General features: G+C 43.9%; 1 protein-coding gene across 1 annotated transcript; it reads right to left on the bottom strand.

Annotated features, from left to right (window-relative positions):
- Positions 1–767: 767 nt before the first annotated feature.
- LOC142557255 (uncharacterized) lies at positions 768–13,860 on the bottom strand. The gene is made up of 4 exons (XM_075668966.1): positions 13,581–13,860; positions 12,027–12,095; positions 11,363–11,474; positions 768–5,188 (listed from the first exon to the last, which is right to left on the bottom strand). The coding sequence occupies exons 1-4, from the start codon at positions 13,729–13,731 to the stop codon at positions 5,083–5,085; spliced, it is 438 nt and encodes a 145-aa protein (XP_075525081.1). The 5' UTR covers positions 13,732–13,860; the 3' UTR covers positions 768–5,082.
- Between the last annotated feature and the right edge of the window lie 8,753 nt (positions 13,861–22,613).

Here is a 22,613-nt window from a genome sequence, read left to right as displayed (position 1 = left end):
CAGCAAAAAGAAAACGACAGAAAAGTTATACAAACCTTGACCAAATTACCTACTATAGTGGAAAAGATATATTTCCTATTTTCAGTCCTAAATTGTGGCAGAACTCAAATACATTTATGTGAAGAAGCTCTAACAACTACAGAACAATATGTTTACATGAGAAACGTGGATATTTTTACAAATATTAGATCATGACATTCTAATTGAAAAAACAAATCTAGATACATCGGTATTTTAAATTTATGAGTTACGAGTGACTGTGCCCTTATCACAAAAGAAATCAGCGGACAGTATACCTACAAACTTGCAAAAAAATAAAAAAACATAGCTTTGCTTTGTTCACTTGAAGTTATGTGTGCCAATATAGAGTGGCATCTTCTGCTCACTTTATGAGCCTGTCATTGCACTTACTGAAGCTTAAAAGCAGTCCGGAAACACCTTTTGCTGGAGCTGCCGTCTTAATTACTGGAACACTCCCCACTTAAGCAAGTGAGCTTTGTGGTACCAGAGTATGTCAGGTGCACTAGGTGCTATGCATAGAACGTTCGCACTAGCACATTAGCAATGATGCATGTGAGGTCATTTATGCTGCCATTGGCAGAGACGGCAACTGACATTTTAGTTTGTCCCCATTTTGAAGTCGCAGAAGATGTACTTAGTTCTGGACCTCCCTTTAACCTACTCCAAGAAACACGGACCACTCATGTATGATTGTGCCTTGCCTGTTCATTCCCACAGGAACATGATCAATCCTCCAGTACAAGGGAACTGGTGAATAAAGGCTTTTATTTTCAGCAATAATACAGAAGTAATCCTTGTGCAACAAAAAGAGATCAAAGTTTGTAAAGTATCGAAACACAGTGATGAGCCAACAAGAGGGCCCCTAAGAAGAAACGTAACATGCTGTCATGTAAGCATGTCACTGTCGCTATGGCCAGTAACAGGTCTAGAATGCAGCGGCAAGTGCCATTCAAAGGAGATGTGTATAAATATTCTAGCAAATCACCTAGCTTCTTTCTCCCTCTCCATCATCATTTTTGTATTGTGGGGACACTTGACTCTCACATCCCCTGATGTATTTTTCCTTGCATGGCTTTTGCGTCTCCTGCAATCTGGCTTCCACGCATAGCACATGCAGTGCCAGAAATCGGTGTAGTTGCACAGTAGTACAAGATGGCACCTGTGTTCCAATGCTACCACCACCTGATGGCATGGATACTTGTGTGCAAGAGGAACTTTTTTCCTCCTCTATGGTTGCGGGACATCGTCAACGATGTTGTCTGTGGACTGAACACACTCAATGGTGTGCTCCGTAGGACTGACCCGTAGACACCTTTCTATTCACAAGACTTCACCTGCAAACGACTTTGGCGTGAATGTTTGACATGGAGCTAATCTATTTGCCTGATATCCTTGCATGGCTAGTCGAGCACCCTCTATTCCTCAGCGTGTTCCATTTGCTTTGTAATGGTTGGCTCAGCTAGCTGGATTACTGTATACAAGGTACAATAAATTCCCTTTTGTTTGTTTGCATTACCATGTGTTATTGTTCCTTTGTTCTGTAGAGTACGAGACCCCTCAGTATCTTAGTCCCTGCCTTTGCTTGTCTCAAGCAATCCATCCTTGTGAAACCCTTTATTCAGAAGAAGGAACTTCTTGTTTATCAGTTGCGAGTGACACCTACATCTGTGAAGGGATCAGCTGTGCATTTGTGGTGTTTCTCGGCAAGGGGATGGTGTTGGCGAGGGGTACTTTGTACAGGCGGTCAGTCAAAACCCCTATTGAAGTGACCTGCTTTTGCTGCGAGCTGTCTTCTGCATCTTCACACAGGGAAATTTTGGCTCCTTGTGCGTGCGGTGCATGACTGCAGCATGCTCTCCACTGCTGAACAACTGGGGCAGCTTCTCTTTATGCTCATGGATTTGTAAAGGAACTATTTCTTAAAATGGAGAGGGATCTAAGGCAGGTGCATCATTGGTTTTTGGGAGGAATCTTTCCTGCATTCCTGAGTTGGCACTGACTATAGTGTGACTTCAACAGCAATGCTGTAAGGATTATTACAAAATTGACACACAAAGGGTTGAAAGGAAGAAACAATACCCTATAACACATTTTTCGCAATATATAAACGAATTCATGCACTTAATTGGTATGTCAGCTCTTTTACAAAGCCTTCAACTCAAAAAGAAGTGAGAGTAATTCACTCCTTCAATACCTTTTACTGGTCATGAAAACCTTATGCCATGATTTGGTATAACTATCCTCCGTTGGGTGGCTGTGCCTTAGCGACTGATTCTGTTTCAAACCATTCAACATACAAGTAATTGCACACGATTAAAACATCAAATTTTTTTGCTGATGTTGTAAAGCAGTGATTTGGGCTTGTTGGTAAGACATCATGAGGCTTGTAGCGCGTTAAAAAGACAAGGACAAAAGTGAGGCCAACGTGCAAATGTTAGGGTTGTGTTTTCAGCTTCTACAAAATTGCAATGCCTGTGCAGACTGACCAGACCAGGCCTCTCTGATAAGCGCACGTGCAAAAAGAAACACCAGGAACCGTTTGTTGATGTCATCCCATATATCCACGGCTTAGCGCACCGTTTAAAGAAAATAGGCCAACGTGTGAATGTTAGGGTTGTGTTTTCAGCTTCTACAAAATTGCAATGCCTGTGCAGACTAACCAGACCAGGCCTCTCTGATAAGCGCACGTGCAAAAAGAAACACCAGGAACCGTTTGTTGAATGTGTGGAAGCAGTTGTTTACAACCTTCCCTTAAAGTGTGGGAAGAACTACGTGGGGCAAAGCGGAAGGTGACTCAATGAGTGTTTAAAGGAACATCGGTATAATGTAGCAGAAAAGCGGGGTGGGTTCCTTGACGCCCACTGCAGGCATTGCAGCTACACTGTTGCCGGGGTGGATGATGGTGACCACTCGACGTGTGCTCCAGCATACAGAGACTGCTCCATTGTGGGAAAAGCCCGAGGTAGGATAACTCGCGAAATTATAGAAGCAGAAATGATTGATAGGCTTGGCGATAACTGTGTGTCTAAACCATCAATTGCCCTTTCCCGCAAAGAGTTATCGTACCTGCGCAATAGTGTGTAAAGGTTTTTTTGCAAACAGTGCATGTATGATGTACGCGAAAAAGTTGTATATATGTATGGGTCCCTTGCCCGAAATAAAGATTGTTGCAAGTTAGCGCCTGTGTGTGTCACGTCTCACTTTCGTCCTTGTCTTTTTAACGCGCTACAAGCCTCACGTTTACTGATGTCTTCCACTCATCTTGAATTTAAAGAGCTCTGCTCATCAATTACATGCATAGCTCTACTAATGTCAAAGACTGTACACAGCAGGGCTGCACAACATATGATAGTGAATTTTTAGCGGTCTGTGGCCGAGAGACTTGCGTGGTGTGCCAGTTCTTCAATCGGCAGGAGCACATAATAAGAAAAACAACAAGTTTGTTGCCCAACCTGATGCCCGCCATGAACATTCAGGAGAACTACATGACATGAACAGTTCTTGGTGCAAAGCACATTAAAACAAAAATGGCATGGGAGTGCAAGATCTTTTGATGAAGCAGATATGACGCACGACCACTGAATGTGTTCGCGAAGTTACCAACAGCCAGACTGTATTATTGGCAAAGCATACATAGTTCGATCAAACATGCAGTTTTCCAATATTTTTCAACTGTATGATTGTGGGCGGTAGCACTTGCAAACAGATGCTTTTGTTGGGTGTGTGTGCAAGATTGACTATACAATGCAAGTTGAACTCCATCTACCAGCACTCTTTACCAGAGAGTAAAAGGCATGAAAAAGGAGCATCCCCTCCAATTGTATGGGAATGCTGCTAAGAACAAACACAGAGAGGTGACTAACAATGTCCTGAAACTGGTGCCTCAAGAAGCGCCTATGCCTATGTGGATACACTCTCTTTGAGGACTTTTAACAAAGAGGTGACTTCCATGTTCAAATGGATACGCTCTATTTGAACACTTTTAACAAAGAGGTGACTTCCATGTTCAAATGGATACGCTCTATTTGAACACTTTTAACAAAGAGGTGACTTTCATGTTCAAATGGATAGCAACGAGCATGATGACACCAAACAGAAAGTCTTTCTGCAAGTAAAACATGCAAAGCCTCCCACTAAAGTATAGCCCATATGGCTACCAGAGAAGCTGGTTTTGGCCCTTGCTGGTTTTGAGTTGTGCAGCCTTGGTATACAGTATACTTTATGCCATTTAGGGCTATGAACTGCAAGAAAGATTTAATCAGCTGCATGGAATAACATGTACACTGTGATCTGTTATTTATTAGAGGCAGTTTCAAAGCGTTTTCATAAGTTTTTGCAATTTCATGCTGATGTAATGGTCACTGTTAGTCATAATTGAAATGTGTGATTTCAGTATGCTCAACGTCTTGGAATTAAAGAATGGTGCTGCTTGTGGCTCAGTTACACATGCCGCTTTTCACAGTTTTCTGTACTACCACGATAGGAGCCTTGATTAGCTGCATGAAAGCTTGCACAAAAATAGAGTGCTCCTACCGGTGACCAATGCCCTTTGTATTGGGCTGAACCATACCACGACTGGTTTAGGCATTAGTGAAGCTCTCCCATACCATTATGGCAAAGTTTCACAACTACATAAAACAAACATTAAAGAACCTTGGCAATATTTTTGCGAACAAGGTTCATCAGGCTGTTATTTCTACTTGTGCATGTACCCCAGCATCAAGGCTTGAAATAAATTTTAATTTAGAATTATTTCAGTGCATCGCAATACAGTGCAGTCATTTTATGATAATACTTGTAACTGCTGAAGGTTATTATAGCAATGGGCTTTCTCTATTATATAATATATTCAAGGTGTATGAAATCTGGCTGCATACAAAAACAGATGGTTATAACAATCAAATTTCCAAGTTTTGTGAAGGTTGTTAGAAAGGATGGCATTCCATATGCATGAATTGTATGAAGATATTTTTCTGAAACTTAGTTATGGTCGCGCAAGTACATTGGTGCCCCAAAATTTGTACTATCTTATATACAAGATACCGTGGACTGGATTTATGACTACGAAGTCCAGGTAAAAAGGTCAGGCTTAAGGCAGTACACAAATGTCAGCAGGCCCATTAAGGGACACATTGCATATGACACAGTGATGACGGGGCCGTCAGTGCTGCAAAATAAGACAATGCATCATAAGAAAAGAAAGGCAAGACAGAGAGAAAAAAGGCAACTATAGTACAAAATAGAAAACATCTCACACAGATGACTGACAACAGTGGATCACTTATTGATAAACATATTTTGTGTGCAAAGTACCAGCCGCAGTTGTATACTGTACAATGAATAAATGAATGAATAAATAATTTCAAGCAATTAAACACAAGCTCAAAACAAAGAGCGAAATGCAAATGCATGTGCATTACATGTAATATGCCAAACACCTTTATGAAAGGTAGAGTAATGAGACAGGCAGAACAAAAGGAGTTGTTCCATTATACTTTCATGTGAAAGAAGAAGTATGCAAGTTTTGTCAACTTGTTGATGATGCATTTATACAATGTGCAATTACAGCACAAGACATGAGGCCTGCTCAAAAAGAAACCAAACTGTTGATATGAAAAATTTACTCTGTTTAACAATACTTTAGACACCACTGCCTTTGTTATATAGTTCCTTCCCGTTGTAATGCGTTGATCCCAGTGGCTCTTCCATTCTTAGAAAGCCTCCTGAAACTCCTTTTCTGAGATATGACATAGTTCTGATGAATTTTCTTGAATGTCCTCTGTTCATTTAAATAGGTGCCCCTTCATGGTTCATTTATGCCGTAGAAACAAGAAGCCTGTGGGAGCTATCATGGGAATAGGTTGGCGAGGAACAATGGTTATGTGTGATGCTTGGCAAAATAGCTGCAAACAAAAGGTGAGGCATGAGGTGTTGCACTGTCATGGTGCATCAGTGTCTGGGCTCTTGACAACTCAGCCCTATTCCAGCACACAGCATCTTTAAAACCAAAGGATACCGAGGTACAACTCTTTGATGATCACTGACTTCTTGCCACATATTCAAATTGAACAATGCCTTTGTAGCGAAAAAACGCAAGTAACATCACCTTGATCTGTAGACTCAGTCTTACTTTTTATGGCTAAGGAGAGTCTTTATTCACCCACTGTGATTGCAGCCTGGCCTCACAATGTGATAGGCAAAAATTCATGTGTTGTGCCCTGTGATCATTGTTAGCAAAAACCTTTCAGTATCATCTGTACTGGAACCTTCTAACTGAGGCTCAGTGCTGTTTTCACGTTAGCGAACAAATGAGGCATGAGCTTTGCATTGAAGTTACATATCCAAATTTTTTCAGTCAAGCTTTCATGGCAGGATTGCACACTAATTCCACATTAGAAACTCAGATGGTCAGACAAGAACCTATCGAACCTCTTCAACATGGCTGTTATCTGTTGATGGCAAAGGTTGTCTAGGTGTGGCATGATCACTGACTAACGTTCTGATTTCTTGTGCCCTTCATAGCACTGTGTTCGACTCATGCAGTCATCTTTGTATGCTCGACCGAGCAGCTGGAAAGTCTCAGTGAATTTATTTCTATTTTGCAGCACAACTTCACACAAACACACTCTTCCTCAAGCTTCAGAACTTTCACTTTTTTAATACTGAGTCCACGAAATTCTAATATTCTAGATCAGTTACTTTGTAACCACACTGGACAAGCGTTGTTCTATTGCCTGTTTAATCCTTGTCGCTGTCATTTTTGCACTGTGTTACTTGGTGAATAAGCCCCTTCCCTAATTGTCAAATGTACTTCTCTACATTGCACATGTACCCAACAAATAGCAACACCAGTCATGGTGCAAACAAAGACAAAGTGCTAGCTGCACATGTTGGGAGCTTGTCTCTCGCGCATGGCTTGATCATGAGGGCGTCGAGTGCATTTTCAACGTCGTGCGACAAGTAAATTGTGCTTGTACGAACCCGTAGAAAGAAAACAGGCCCGCTGTTAGTAGCTCGGCCAACTGCCTCATGGGAAAGCTAGCTTTACAATTATGGAGACGGTCCATTATGCAAAAAATGATATGACATAATAGTTCTGTGGAAACCCACAAGTTGGGGAGAAATAATTAATAAAGGGAAAATGAGACATCCATCCAAATGTAGCAAATTGCTACAAAGGAAATCCATATGGGTTCCTTGAAAAAAAAAAAAAGAAAGAAAGTCTCGCAGTTGAAGAAAAATTCGTCCGGGACTTGAACCCGTGACCACCGCCTTTCCAGGACAGCTGCTCTACCATCTGAGCTAACCAGGCGGCTAGCAGATGGCTGGGCGAAGTCAAATTTATGAACAACTTAAAGCAAAGGCAAGAGTTTGATGTAATAGTTCTGCAGAAACCGGCAAGGTGGAGAGAAGTAATTAATAAGGGGAAAATGAGACATCCACCCTAACACAGCTAATTGATAATTAGCTATGTTTAACCTAATTAAAATCAATTGCATTAAATTACTTCTCTCCACGTTGCGGGTTTCCGCAGAACTATTACGTCAAACTCTTGCCTTTGCTTCGAGTTGTGGATAAATTCAACTTTGCCCTGCCATCTGCTAGCCAACTGGTTAGCTCAGATGGTAGAGCGGCTGCCCCGGAAAGGTGGTGGTCCCGTGTTCGAGTCCCAGACCAGGACAAATTTTTTTTTAATTGCGATGCTTTTCTTTCAAGGAACCCGTATGGGTTTATATTGTAGCAATTACTTATGTTTGGGTGGATTTCTCCCTTTCCCTTTATTAAACAATGATAACATGCAGCGGTGGCGTAGAGGTAGAACACCCGCCTTGCGTGTAAGAAGTCCGTGGTTCGAATCCCAGTGCCGCGCAATTTTCCACTGGATTAAAAAAAAAATCCGCGTGTTGATAAAATTGTATAACCAGGCCTGGAGTGTGGCCTGATCCCGGTGACCAGAACCGGTAACGCACTCCCTCACCAGAGCATGGTTGGCCACCCTGGTGCAGTACTTGGCCACAACCTCCTATATGAACACAACAATCAAACCCCAACCCTCAGTCCCCAGCAGCTGCGAAGCAACTGACCACGGCGGCGGTCAGACCTGCGATGCAGCAGGGGGTGCTAAGAATCCCTGGCTCCAGACAGGCCGCCATTGGAACATGAACCTGGCAATGTTTAATGCTAGAACATTATCTAGTGAGGCGAGTCTAGCAGTGTTATTGGAGGAATTAGAGGGCAGTAAATGGGATATAATAGGGCTCAGTGAAGTTAGGAGGCCAAAAGAAGCATATACAGTGCTAAAAAGCGGGCGCATCCTGTGCTACCGGGGCTTAGCGGAGAGACGAGAACTAGGAGTCGGATCCCTGATTAATAAGAATATAGCTGGTAACATACAGGAATTCTATAGCATTAACGAGAGGGTGGCAGGTCTTGTTGTGAAACTTAATAAGAGGTACAAAATGAAGGTTGTACAGGTCGACACCCCTACATCCAGTCATGATGACCAGGAAGTCGAAAGCTTCTATGAAGACGTGGAATCGGCGATGGGTAAAGTCAAAACAAAGTACACTATACTGATGGGCGACTTCAATGCCAAGGTAGGCAAGAAGCAGGCTGGAGACAAGGCATTGGGGGAATATGGCATAGGCACTAGGAATAGCAGGGGAGAGTTATTAGTAGAGTTTGCAGAACAGAATAATATGCAGATAATGAATACCTTCTTCAGCAAGCGGGATAACCGAAAGTGGAAGTGGAGGAGCCCGAACGGCGAGACTAGAAATGAAATAGACTTCATACTCTGCGCTAACCCTGGCATCATACAATATGTGGATGTGCTCAGCAAGGTGTGCTGCAGTGACCATAGGATGGTAAGAACTTGAATTAGCCTAGACCTGAGGAGGGAACGGAAGAAACTGGTACATAAGAAGCCGATCAATGAGTTAGTGGTAAGAGGGAAAATAGAGGAATTCCAGATCAAGCTACAGAACAGCTATTCGACTTTAACTCAGAATACCAGTAAGCCAGTTACTACCAGGATACCAGTTAGACAGGATACCAGTAAGCTATCGCAGGAGACGAAAGATCAGATCAAGAAACGCCAATGTATGAAAGTCTCTAACCCTACAGCTAGAACAGAACTAGCAGAACTTTCGAAGTTAATCAACAAGCGTAAGACAGCTGACATAAGGAAGTATAGTATGGATAGAATTGAACATGCTTTCAGGAACGGAGGAAGCCTAAAAGTAGTGAAGAAGAAACTAGGAATTGGCAAGAATCAGATGTATGCGTTAAGAGACCAAAGCCGGCAATATCATTACTAATGTGGACGAGATAGTTCAAGTGGCTGAGGACTTCTATAGAGATTTATACAGTACCAGTGGCACCCACGACGATAATAGGAAAGAGAATAGTCTAGAGGAATTTGAAATCCCACAGGTAACGCCAGAAGAAGTAAAGAAAGCCTTAGGAGCTATGCAAAGGGGGAAGGCAGCTGGGGAGGATCAGGTAACAGCAGATTTGTTGAAGGATGGTGGGCAGATTGTTCTAGATAAACTGGCCACCCTGTATGCGCAATGCCTCATGACTTCGAGCGTACCGGAATCTTGGAAAAACGCTAACATAATCCTAATCCATAAGAAAGGGGACGCCAAAGACTTGAAAAGTTATAGACCGATCAGCTTACTGTCCGTTGCCTACAAAGTATTTACTAAGGTAATCGCAAATAGAATCAGGAACAATTTAGACTTCTGTCAACCAAAGGACCAGGCAGGATTCCGTAAAGGCTACTCAACAATAGACCACATTCATACTATCGATCAGGTGATAGAAAAATGTGCGGAATATAACCAACCTTTATATATAGCTGTCATTGGTTATGAGAAAGTGTTTGATTCAGTCGAAACCTCAGCACTCATGGAGGCATTGCGGAATCAGGGTGTAGACGAGCCGTATGTAAAAATACTGAAAGATATCTATAGCGGCTCCACAGCCACCGTAGTCCTCCATAAAGAAAGCAACAAAATCCCAATAGAGAAAGGCGTCAGGCAGGGAGATACGATCTCTCCAATGCTATTCACAGCGTGTTTACAGGAGGTATTCAGAGACCTCGATTGGGAAGAATTGGGGATAAGAGTTAATGGAGAATACCTTAGTAACTTGCAATTCGCTGATGATATTGCCTTGCTTAGTAACTCAGGGGACCAGGTGCAATGCATGCTCACTGACCTGGAGAGGCAAAGCCGAAGGGTGGGTCTAAAAATTAATCTGGAGAAAACTAAAGTAATGTTTAACAGTCTCGGAAGAGAACAGCAGTTTACGATAGATAGCGAGACACTGGAAGTGGTAAGGGAATACATCTACTTAGGACAGGTAGTGACTGTGGATCCGGATCATGAGGCATAAATAATCAGAAGAATAAGAATGGGCTGGGGTGTGTTTGACCGGCATCCTCAGACCATGAACAGCAGGTTGCCATTATCCCTCAAGAGAAAAGTTTATAACCAGCTGTGTCTTACCAGTACTCGCATACGGGGCAGAAACCTGGACGCTTACGAAAAGGGTTCTACTTAAATTGAGGACGACACAACGAGCTATGGAAAGAAGAATGACAGGTGTAACATTAAGGGATAAGAAAAGAGCTGATTGGGTGAGGGAACAAATGCAAGTTAATGATATTTGAATTAGTTTGAAAAGTTAATGATTAGTTGAAATCAAGAAAAAGAAATGGGTAGGACACGTAATGAGGAGGGAAGATAACCGGTGGTCATTAAGAGTTATGAAATGGATTCCAAGGGAGGCGTAGCAGAGGGCGGCAGAAAGTTAGGTGGGCGGATAAGATTAAGAAGTTTGCAGGGACAACATGGCCACAATTAGTACAAGACCGGGGTAGTTGGAGAAGTATGGGAGAGGCCTTTGCCCTGCAGTGGGCATAACCAGGCTGCTGCTGATGATGAAACAATGATATGGTTTCATATTACACATATATTTAAATGCACACACACACACACACACACACACACACACACACACAAACACACAAAACACCCATAAAAGAAAAACACAATGCCTACCTAACTGCAACTGTACGCTACAAAGGAAGCCAGCTAAGTTCTTCAAGAAGGAAACTCTAGCTGAAATTTTGTCCTGTCTAAGGACTACAATTATTGAAAACCAGTGTGGAACGAAATAATTTCCATGATAAGTTGGTTGGATGTTATTATAGGATGAGCAACTACAATGTTACAGAAAGAAGGACACCTTATAGATAACTGCCCTTTTTTATGTGCTACTTTTGATTTTATTATTGAGATGATAGAAATATAGATCATATTAACACACTCACCTGTCCCACGGCAGTGGTGGCTCAATTCCAGGGATTCTACTGTTGTAGAGAACCATCATAAATGTTGCGACAAGAATTCCAATTCCATATAAAATAGCTCTCCAAAATTGATCTGCGAGTTTATGACACAAAAGTAAAGACAAAAGATTATTTAATACAGAAAAAATAAACGCTTTCTTCACAATTACCCATCATAGAAGTAATATCTTACGATGAACACTCCGCTAAACTGCAAAGTGATAAACTATACAGTTCAATGTTGTATTGTGGTCCACTTGCCCACAAATATATATATATATATATATTTTAAATCTTCAGTAGTCTAACCAATCAATGCAAATAAAAAGTGATTACCAAAAGTTATCATTTCAGAGTATGGCCCCAGTTCTCAATAAGAGTGAACTACTGAGTTGCACTCGGACATTTACATACTGGTGGAAATTGGAACTGGATATTTGGTTCATTAGTTTACACAAACAACACTGCATAATCTGAACACTTAGAAGTGCCACGTGCAGAAAGAGCAAGAAAGCAAAGCTAGATATTAGATTAAGCATTATATTACCCAGTCTCTAAGAAAACTATTACTGTACAAAAAGACGAGAGTTGCCATCACGAACCTCTACTATTACAGCATTAATAAGAAAACACTGTTGACTATTACCTGCAGATGCAATTGAATTTACCAGCTCTTCCAAGTATGAGTAGACGTTGTGAGCTCGAAGACCATTTTCTAGAAAAATAATAGGGAAATACCAAGCAAGCATAAGATAAGATTTTCCATTGTTCCAAGTATACAAGTACGTAGTATCATTAGCTGGAGCCAAACAACTTAAGCCTTCAAGTTCATGGGGCAGGCTAGTTACCTGCCTGATGTAGGTCGCACACGTTGGACAATATGCACCACTATTCAAAACCATCTATGTTAGCAATACAAGCATGTAAAAAAATATGCTTTTACTAGTGCTGGAGAGAATTTTCATTAACCCTTTTAAGTGCTGTGTACACTATTGTGTACATCAAGATTGTGCATAAACAGCAAAAGCATTGATGAAAGTAACAATATCTAAAATGTGTTGGCTGCAGCTTGAAACACTTCTGTTTGTAATCATGCTGCAAGTTTGAATATCATACACAAAATGTTTTAGACGAACGAGTGAGTATGTAGATGCGTGGGTATTTTTGCTCGGTGTGGGTATGCCATTATATACAATTCATGAGAAGCCAACAAACAATGACACCACGGAAAACACAGGGAAAATTACTTGCACTTACTAACTGAATTAAAGAAATGATAAATTAATGGCAATGAAAGGTGCGATGGCAATGAAAGAACATCGCACATGTAATGCGAAGACGTAGCATCGTCCCCCACCCGCGGCAAGTTGTTTTTTAATCCACTTTCATTGCCATCAATTTATTTCTTTAATTCAATTAGTAAGTACCAGTAATTTCCCCTATGTTTTCCTTGGTGTCTTTGTTGGCTTCTCATGATATGATTAATAAAAATCGGGCCCCTCGGTTAACCCCCTTTCTACTCGTTATTGTACACAACTGGTTCACTTCTTTCATTGCTTTTGACAATGTGTTGCATCGGGCATAACTTTCAAGTGGCCGGATAGGTGCTTTTAGAGACTCCTAGACATGAAATAGTTGATGTTCTCATATCTGATGTTCCTGTAGTGAGTTTTCGCATGGAGTCCATATTCTGTAAACTTGACAAAACTCGCTAAAGAATTGAAAATTCTCTGTCTATTGTGCAGGTGTGTGCTTCTTATTATTCTGAAGATGCAAGAAATGCGGCAAAAGTAAGTTTTAAATCAACAGATTTAATTGGCGCCTTGGCACACGTTTACGCATAGAGGCGCTCAGATAAGTCTAACCGAAGAGAAATACTCGTAGCATGCTGGTCTCCCGGTGTTGACGTAGTAACGCACTGTACTTAGCAGGCAAATTTCTGGTGTAATGAGTACAACGAATTTAATCAACGAAACGCAACGCTTACACGAAACACGCATATTACAGCGAGGTTTCAAGCTAAATGCGTTTCAAATTTAAAAAGCTGAGCAGTTCGTACCAACAGTGCACCGTCGTCGCAGGCTCAACTGAAAACAAGCATGCCGTCCGCTCTCGACTACTTAGATAAAATCTGTTGCACGTAGTCGTATCTCATATGAGTAGTCTCACAACATCAATACGAAGAAAAGCAAAATGTCACCTTTACTGAAATAGACGACAGCGTGGACGAATATGAGCAGAACTACCACCAGTAGTCCGGCAAGTGGGACGTAGCGACTCGCACGGTCTGAGAAACTCGAATTCACGATATCGCAGCTATCATTGATATCTGGCGACCTTTTATGAGGCATCCTTGCCAACCTTATGCACTAAGATCTCCAGTCACATTAACTACATTGTTATACGTTAAGCACGGAAAGACTCCGCCAGAAAAAATACGCCATGCGACCGACGAGAGCAACGAAAGCGTCCCGTTTGTATACTGCTATAAGCCAGAGCCAGAGCCAAAGCATTTTAAACATCCGTTACCTGGCTATGCTCTACGAAGCGATTTCATTCGTTCGTTGGCGTGTTTATTTTCTCTCGCAAAGTACGCGTTGTGTGTAGTTTACGCAGGATAATTTTTTTTATTATTCACAACCTAAAATAATGTTTTGCTAACAAATGCCTTTTGTGAAGTCCCACTTGTCGATCAACCATTACAAACCACGCGTGTGGTCCGACCACCCACACTCTTACACTCTAAAAACAGTTGACCCCTTTGGGGTGCATACTTGCCATACAACGATAATCGTCACCTGTCTTGTCCGCATTTCCTTTCTTTAACGCGGCGAGCCCGGTACTTTCCAGTAACGAACGTCATGCGCGTTATCAGCATGACATAGCATTCCCGACAGGAAAGTAACGAGCGCAGCGTTTTGAAGAAAGGAAATGCGGGCAATACAGATGACGATTATCATTGTGGGGCAAATATACACTCCAAAGGGTGTAAACTTTTCTTAGAGCGTACACTCATAGAAACATTTACACCCTTTGGGGTGTATCTTGTCCCAAAACCATAATTGTCATCCGTGTTGCCCGCGTTTCCTTTCTTTAACACTACGAGCCCTGCTCTTCCCAGTCACTAATGGCATGCGCGTTATCAGTGTGACGCAGCATTCTCGACAGGAAAGTAGCGAGCGCCGAGTTTTCAGGAAAGGAAACGCAAGCAAGGCAGATCACGATAATCGTTGTGGGACAAATATACACCCCAAAGGGTGCAACCGTTTTAAGAGTGTAGACAATGTCACACCCTTCGGGGTGTATATCTGCCACACAGCACTCTGAGAAACGTTTACACCCTTTGGGGTGTATATTTGCCACACAACGATAATCGTCATCTGTCTTGCCCGCATTTCCTTTCTTGAAAACGCTTCGCTCGTTACTTTCCTGTCGGGAATGCTATGTCATGCTGATAACGCGCATGTCATTCGTTACTGGAAAGTACCGGGCTCGCCGCGTTAAGGAAAGGAAATGCGGACAAGACAGGTGACGATTATCGTTGCATGGCAAATATACACCCCAAAGGGTGCAAGTTTTACACTCTTAAAATGGTTGCACCCTTTGGGGTGTATATTTGTCCCACAACAATAATCGTCATCTGCCTTGCTTGCGTTTCCTTTCTTGAAACTCGGCGCTCGCTACTTTCCTGTCGAGCATGCTGCGTCACACTGATAACGCGCATGCCGTTCGTGACTGGGAAGTACCAGGCTCGCAGCGTTAAAGAAAGGAAACGCGGGCCAGACAGATGACGATTATTGTTGTGGGACAAGATACGCCCCAAAGGGTGTAAATGTTTCTAAGAGTGTAGAGTGAACGATAATCGTGATCTGCCTTGCTTGCGTTTCCTTTCTTGAAAACGCTGCGCCCGCTACTTTCCTGTTAGGAATGCTATGTCATGCTGATAACGCGCATGCCGTTCGTTGCTGGGAAGTACCGGGCTCGCCGCGTTAAAGGAAATGCGGACAAGACAGATGACGATTATCGTTGTTGCAAAAGGGTGTAATTTTGCTTAAGAGTGCACTTTATAGTTCGGTCATAAATAAATAAATAAATAGGTTCAAGTCACCATAATAGGGTAGTGTGATCTTACAACTGTTCGCTTTCCATACCGTTTCATTATAAAATCGAGCCCAGGTGGATGACTTCGCCGTATAGACCACTGACCTCCACCCTCTAGTGGAGATCAGTGGTATTGGAGATGTCTTCCTCGCGCTTTAGAGCGCAGCTCTTGGGCGCCCGTTCCAACGTTTAGCGTCGGCGTCCCTCAGCGTAACCAGACGAACGAGCACAGCGAAGGATGAAAGAGCGAACTCGGAACGCAGCGGGGGATGAAAAACGGCGATAGCGAAGAGAGCGCGAGGAGGAAAGCGGAGGTGGAGGGTGCAGCGGAACCTCCACCTCCGGAGGTTCAGCGGAGGTTCAGTGGCGTACTAACATTTTTTTCCAGTAGGGGGGAGCAAGCCATCTTTCTCTGCTGTCTATATATATATATATATATATATATATATATATATATATATATATATATATATATATATATATATATATATATATATATATATATATATATACATATAGTCTCGCGATGCAGAACAGGACGTGCAGGCAAGAGGCGATGATGAAGTGTTGTTGCTGTTGGGGCGCTTCGGCCGCCATGTTCTAGTGTCAGCTGGTGCCTTCAGCATTTGCCTTGCATAAGCAACATTCGTGCTTGTCTCCGCCTCGCAACATTTTGGTGGAGGTGCTGAGTACTAACACGGAGCTCCACAACGGTCGCCGCATAAGGCCTGACACGAAGATCAAGAGCCAAAGAGCCACAATGACAGACCGCCCACCTCCGGTGCGGAGGAATTCAGTGGCGTACATATCAACAATTTTTCGAGTGGTGGGGGCTCCATTTCCCTCTGCTGTCTTTATTTATTTATTTATTTATTTATTTATTTATTTATTTATTTATTTCAGGAGTACTGCCAACCTCTCATTGGGGCCTTAGGCAGGAGTGGGTTATAACACAACATATTTGAAAACAAAGAGAAACAAATCTAGAAGCGCAACAGAAAAAGTTGCCAAAGCAAGTCCAATGCAGGTACTAGGAGAACGTGATGCATGCACAGGTACAAGAAACAAGCGCTTGAAACACGAATACCAGAAATTATACAATTCAAGGGCAGAATGACGGCAACAGACATCTCTTGACAAACATCCCTGCAACGAGTGAACATACCATAATCAGAGCAAGATAAATTTGTAAACATTACGCCTTGCGAACACCGAAAGATACACATGACGCCAAGCAAGTATTTTTAGCACACTGCAAAAATACTAGAAAACGTAAATTGAAGCATAGTGCGCGTGCGTTGAACGAGGCCAGATAGTGGAAGGGGGGGGGGGGGGCATGTACGATGAGGTAAATCAAGTGGATTGTTGCCACAGCTTTGCCATGAACGATTCAACAGTAGTACAGTTTACTGTATCAGCAGAAAGAGCATTCCATTCAGTAACGGTGCGCGGAAAAAACGAATTTTTAAAAGCTCGTGTCTTGCAAGAATACTCCCTCAGTTTCTTTGGGCGCTCGGATCGCGTGGATCGCCGATTAACGGATTCTATGTACGTGTCCTTGTTAGCTTGTCATGATAAAGTAAAAACATGTATTTCAAACGATCATGTAGTCTTCTTGTCTGCAATGTATCCAGGTTAGCGTTATTTAGAAGTGTAGTGGGGGATGTAAAGGAACTGTAGCGATTGTAAACAAATCTAATTGCTTTCCTTTGAATCATTTCAAGCTTTTTAGTGTTTTCTTGGCTATGCGGATCCCAAACCACGGAAGAGTACTCGAGGATTGGACGGATGTAAGTTTTGTATGCAATTAGTTTTATATAATATTATATAAATTATAAATTATAAAATATAATTATAATATAATATAAAATTACAATTATATAATAATAATAATAATAATAATAATAATTTTTATTTGCACAAAGACACGAACCCGCCGGTGCTCGTGCGCCTGTTAGCCCGCCACCGAAGGGTAAGGAATAGTCACAGAGAGAGAAGAGGGAAAAAGTGAGGTACAAGAACACGCAGGGAAGAAGAGATGAAAGGGCAGTAGATATCGGGCTTCGCAGGTCATTGGATGTGGTTATGTGGCAACAGTACAGCGAGCAAAGATGTTTCTTGTACTCACGGGTTTGTGGGAGGGGTACACGAATATTCAGGGGAAGTGAGAGGAATTCACGCACAGCGGCTGGGATGGCGGAGGACCCGTGGCGTTTAGTCCTTGAATGGAGAAGCTCAGGTTGGCCTGTGCGCTTATTCACGCGTACTGCCGACGATACAAGGGTGCCAGACAGACTGCCATCGAGTAGGCGACAGAGCAGTCCCATCAGGGTGTTAGGGTTGGCGTCGGACACCACGGGCGATACGTCATCCCCTTACCCTCTACTTGGTCGGAGCCCACGGGCGACAGGTCATTCACCCTACCCTCTGGGCCGGAGCCCACGGGCGACAGGTCATTTCCCCTACCCTCTGGGCCGGAGCCCACGGGCGACAGGTCATTTCCCCTACCCTCTGGGCCGGAGCCCACGGGCGACAGGTCATTCACCCGACCTTCTCCCCGGATTCGTCGAAAAGAGGATCGACTTCTCCTACCCGTGCTCGGTAATGCAGGAGGGGGGGCCCTCTCTCTGTGCCTGTCACGTGTTATCGACGGAAGCAAGATCCCGCCCACACTTGTAGAGAGCCTATTTAAGGGGCTCCGAAATGTACTTTTGAGATACTTCCTACTTCATGCTTTTCTTATTTTCTTTCAACTACCTTTGAATAAACCGTGCAAGTTTCGCACTAGCAAATCGTCTCGCCCCTGCTTGGTCGCCATGATCAACCGGATGCCTGCAGCCTGCCGACAACGCCACGCTACCCAATAAGTAATGTCGGTCGAGCTTCGATAGGCAGGCGCCGCTACTTCTCGGCAGCAGTACGGTACGCTACCCTGGAGTACGCAACAAGGGCCACCTCTTGACGCTGGCGGAGGGAACGCCACTTGGCCATCTTCAGACGGGTTGCGTAGTCCACCGTTGGGGGCCCTACGGATGCCTATGAAGCGTGAACGAGGCTCTTTTTTGTACGCTTTCAATGCGGGAGATCAGGTGTTGCTGAGAGGGAGACCACACAGTACAGCCGTATTCAAGTATAGACAGGACAAGTGACGTGTACAGGAGGGAAAATGTTGCGGGACCACATGGTTTTGAGACCCGGGAGACAAAGCCTAACACGCGAAGAGCCTTTGTGACGACACTTGAAATCTGAAGGCTGAAGTCCAGAGAGCTTGTGAACGTGACTCCCAGAATTTTCAGTGACTCTTGGACGGAGAGGGGGACGCCTCGCATAGAGTATGGCTTGGCAGGCGTGCGGGCACTCGAGAATTTCATTACTCTACTTTTAGCGGGGGACAGCTTAAGGTGATTTGAAACAGTCCAGGATTCGATAATCGCGAGGTAATCCTGGAGATCCGGGCTTGTGGTAGGGCTGACAATGGGGCCGAGTATGGACGTGTCGTCTGTGTACTGCACGATGGGGAATCGGTGATCCTGGGGTATGTCATTCTCTTTCTCTCTCTCTCTATCTCTCACTTATATATATATATATATATATATATATATATATATATATATATATATAGAGAGAGAGAGAGAGAGAGAGAGAGAGAGAATTTGCGGATTGGAAAGTGATCTTTGCAGTACGTGCCGCCTGAGATAGCTGTGCCGCCGCTTTCCTGTCGGCACGGACGCCACGCCAATCATGAAAGCTTCACTACTCTAAACGTGTATATATTTTCCACTTTGACTTGTGCATTACATGTTCGTTTTTCTTATGCTTTACTGCAAAGCCTAACACAGAGAGCTCCTGCCAAAGGGAGCTGAGCAAGCCGGCGCGCAGCGCGGATGCTAGGGTGGTTAGGTGTAGATGCTGCTTTAGCAGCCGCAGACGAATAAACAATGACACGTTCTTTTATTCAATGTGTTAATGACATTTTGATTTATTGTAAAATATTCCTTGGAGGTTATACAGCATGCAGTTCGTGATCACGTACTATCAAGTTCACAAAAGCCATGAGAGTACGGAAGCGATTTGTTGAGACGCGCGTAAACGAGCTCAGCCGTTCCGATATTTATGCCTTTTCACGCAGTCACCTGCTGTGTCATAAATCTGAACACAAAATTTATTCCATTTGAGTTAGGTAAATTAGCTCTCTGACACGCTTGCGCACGTCTACCAGTCGAATGGATTTGATGACACCGCTGAACCCGCAGTGTTTAAACGCATTAAAATAGGTTTTGTATATAATAAAGAAACTTCAATTGTTTCAGCACTATTATGACCAATGTGCTCTGAAGCACCCTCACAGTGTGAAGGCTACCAATGAGAAGGCAACCGCGGTTCATCATGGTCACGCAGTCTATGCGTCGTACATCGAGTTTCGGCCGCTTACATGTACCTTCTGAATATTAAACTGCGTTCTAGCAAGCTGTTTCTCAAGCAGCCTTTCTAACTTATAAGTCGTTAAAGTAACGCCAATTGTTCATTCAAATCGCTAAAGAAGGTCGCTGATTGCTAAATAGAAAACATTGCTGCAAACCGACAAAAGAGCCACTAAATTTCAGCGACAAGATCGCTAAAATAGCAACTGATTAAATACCGGTAAATTATAGAAAGCAAATCTGATTTTGTGTTTTCAAAGGTGATTAGGTTAGACAGTTCCAAGAAAACAGGGGATGATGCAAGCGATGGTAGAACAAACTTGTTTTGGACCGCCCAGCGACAGCTTTCTCAGCAATGCAGGCTTGCGAGGCGCGTCCCGCAGGCGTCTCGCAGCGCAAAGCACGGTAACTCTTAACTGCTTTGTGCGGCCGACCGAGCGTCATCTACTATAGCACGTGGTGGCGACGCCTGAAAGACAATCTTAGCTGCCCAAGCAGGGGATACGTAATAAAGAAATCGCACCTATGTGGGCGCAATTCTGAGAGAAAACTTGGCATCAGCTGTTTTGTCAGATTTGTCAGTGTGCAGCCGACATTGCCCGCTTTCAGAAGCATGTGTGTGTAGGGGGGGGGGCGCAAGTGGCCTACTTTTCCCTTTCACTTCTGACTGTGGGAGGGAGCGGCATGCTTACCCCCAAACCGGCAGATACGCCTATGATAAGCATGCATGGTGTAACACACGCACAGGCAAATATAAACACACCTCACTCGATAACCTCGAGCACTCGCTGTCACAACGATGGCGGGATGAAAAGCGGCCGCAGGGAGAAGCGGACGCTTTGTGCTGCCTCAGTTTCCCCGCGAAAACACGGCCAAATAAATTAAAGTACTCTTGAAAGTACTGGACACTTCAATTGCACTATTGAGGTTCAATTGCACTACTGACAGATCCAGTAGCCCGAATCAATGCCTATAAATGAAGACTTGAAATACTATATTGCAGACTTGCAGAGGTGGGGAAATTTACCACCTGGAACCGAGTAGACCCTGTGTGCTATATACATACCGGTGATGAGTGCCCTGAAGAACCAATGTGGCCGAGGCCCCGCGTGCAGCTTGTGAAGAGGCCAGACCCCCATTATCAGGGCTTCAAGCTGTTTTCTGTAGACTCGAATGATCTTGGTCGGGACTCCAGGCGCCGTATTCCCGGCTTTCAAAAGTTGGGTGGGGTGGGGGGTGGCAAATGACTTACTTTGCACACCCACTTCTGAGAGTGACTCCGCCCCCCCCCCCGACCCCTGTTAGATACGCCTATGTCTATAGTACGCGTTCGCAATCACGAAAGTGTGCGAATAAGAAAATTTAAAGAAGAAAGATAATTGTCGCGACATCACGTTTCTTTACAGTAACTGACGTTGCTCGTTGCGGTGGAGGTTTGATCAGGTAGACGGTCGTATCGACGCCGTAGTATGGTGTTACATACCGACCAAACTGATACTTTCATTCTACACGTCAGCTTCAGTTATATATAGGCACGCGTTGTCGGCAATACATTCCAGATGCGGGCCTTAGGACACTTCGCACGGCAGTATTATACTCAAGCGAACTTTGTGGAGTCGGGAGCGGTGCGGTGGTTGCATAATAGTTGGCTCGATACTTATTTGAGTCTCAGTTTAGCGCTACCCCTGCAACCGTGTCGCATGTTCTTGACAGCCCAGACACAGCGAGAAGAAAGTAGTATGAAGAAAAGTTTAAGGAACCGACAGGTGCTGCTCACTGAAAACTTGGCCTTTAAGTTTGGGAGCTCCGCATGTGGGGTACTTGCCAAATTTTGTCCCCGACATGTCTGAGGGTAGATCAAACACCGCTTTTTGCTCGTTTGACCCACCGGCATCATCAGACCGAAGGGGCAGGTAACAAGAGAGACACGGGGAGGGATCAATTGATGTCGAACTTTTTTTTATTTTATTCAACATGCCGGCAACAAACAGTAGAGGGGGCCATGACAGGCAAAGAGGAGCGGGGATGAAAGAGAGAGCGAGTGGGCGGGGGGGCTCAGCCTCGCATAGGAAAGCTCCAGGGGGGGGGGGGGGGGGGCTCGAGCCGGCCCTGCCACCACCCTCCCCGGTTCCGCAGTCCCTGGCTGCGCGTGCAAACGTCCGGCCTGCCCAGTGAGCCGCATCAGATTTTTTAAAAGACAAACAGCCCTTCAAGCGAGCTAGAGGTTAAAAAAAAAAAAAGAGAGAGAGGTGTTTGTGCGTAGCGGGCCTCCGAAAGCTGCAAACGCCTGTTCGCGGCGTTGCTCCACTGGCACAATACTTGACTGTTTTCGACCTTCATAGGCAACTCCGCACTGCGACTCGTGTTGTAGTATATCACATATAGCATCGCACAATATATAGGCAGTAACGTCTGTCGTGCTTTCAGAAGCTAAATACGGAGATTCTGCACTGATAGAACGACGCTAAAAAAGGGTAAAGTTACCTGGTCTTGGGATAAAAATAAATGGAGAGTTCCGTTTGCGAGTCGGGGTGCACCTTTCTTTTTATAGTTTACTACTGGCTGATACAAGTTCGTCTGCGTCCTATGAGCGGCGCTTGTTCATGCTCGCAGTTCGTAGTGTTCGAAGTAGGGCCCGGGCTTGGGAACACAGCAGACACCTGCCACCCGTAGGAATTCAAACCCCGATGAAACGTGAGAATAACAACCAG

The sequence above is a fragment of the Dermacentor variabilis genome, chromosome 1 (genome assembly GCF_050947875.1).
Source record: "Dermacentor variabilis isolate Ectoservices chromosome 1, ASM5094787v1, whole genome shotgun sequence".
Classification (NCBI taxonomy): Eukaryota; Metazoa; Arthropoda; class Arachnida; order Ixodida; family Ixodidae; genus Dermacentor; species Dermacentor variabilis.
This window is presented reverse-complemented; position numbering and strand designations above follow the sequence as displayed.

Bases quoted from the DNA above. Each gene is read 5' to 3' on its own strand.
- LOC142557255 (XM_075668966.1), bottom strand. From the start codon at position 13,731: ATGCCTCATAAAAGGTCGCCAGATATCAATGATAGCTGCGATATCGTG. The intron at 12,096-13,580 runs GTGACATTTTGC...TTATTTTTCTAG, and splicing joins TGTCGTCTATTTCAGTAAAG to AAAATGGTCTTCGAGCTCAC. The intron at 5,189-11,362 runs GTGAGTGTGTTA...CTTATTTTGCAG, and splicing joins CCACCACTGCCGTGGGACAG to CACTGACGGCCCCGTCATCA.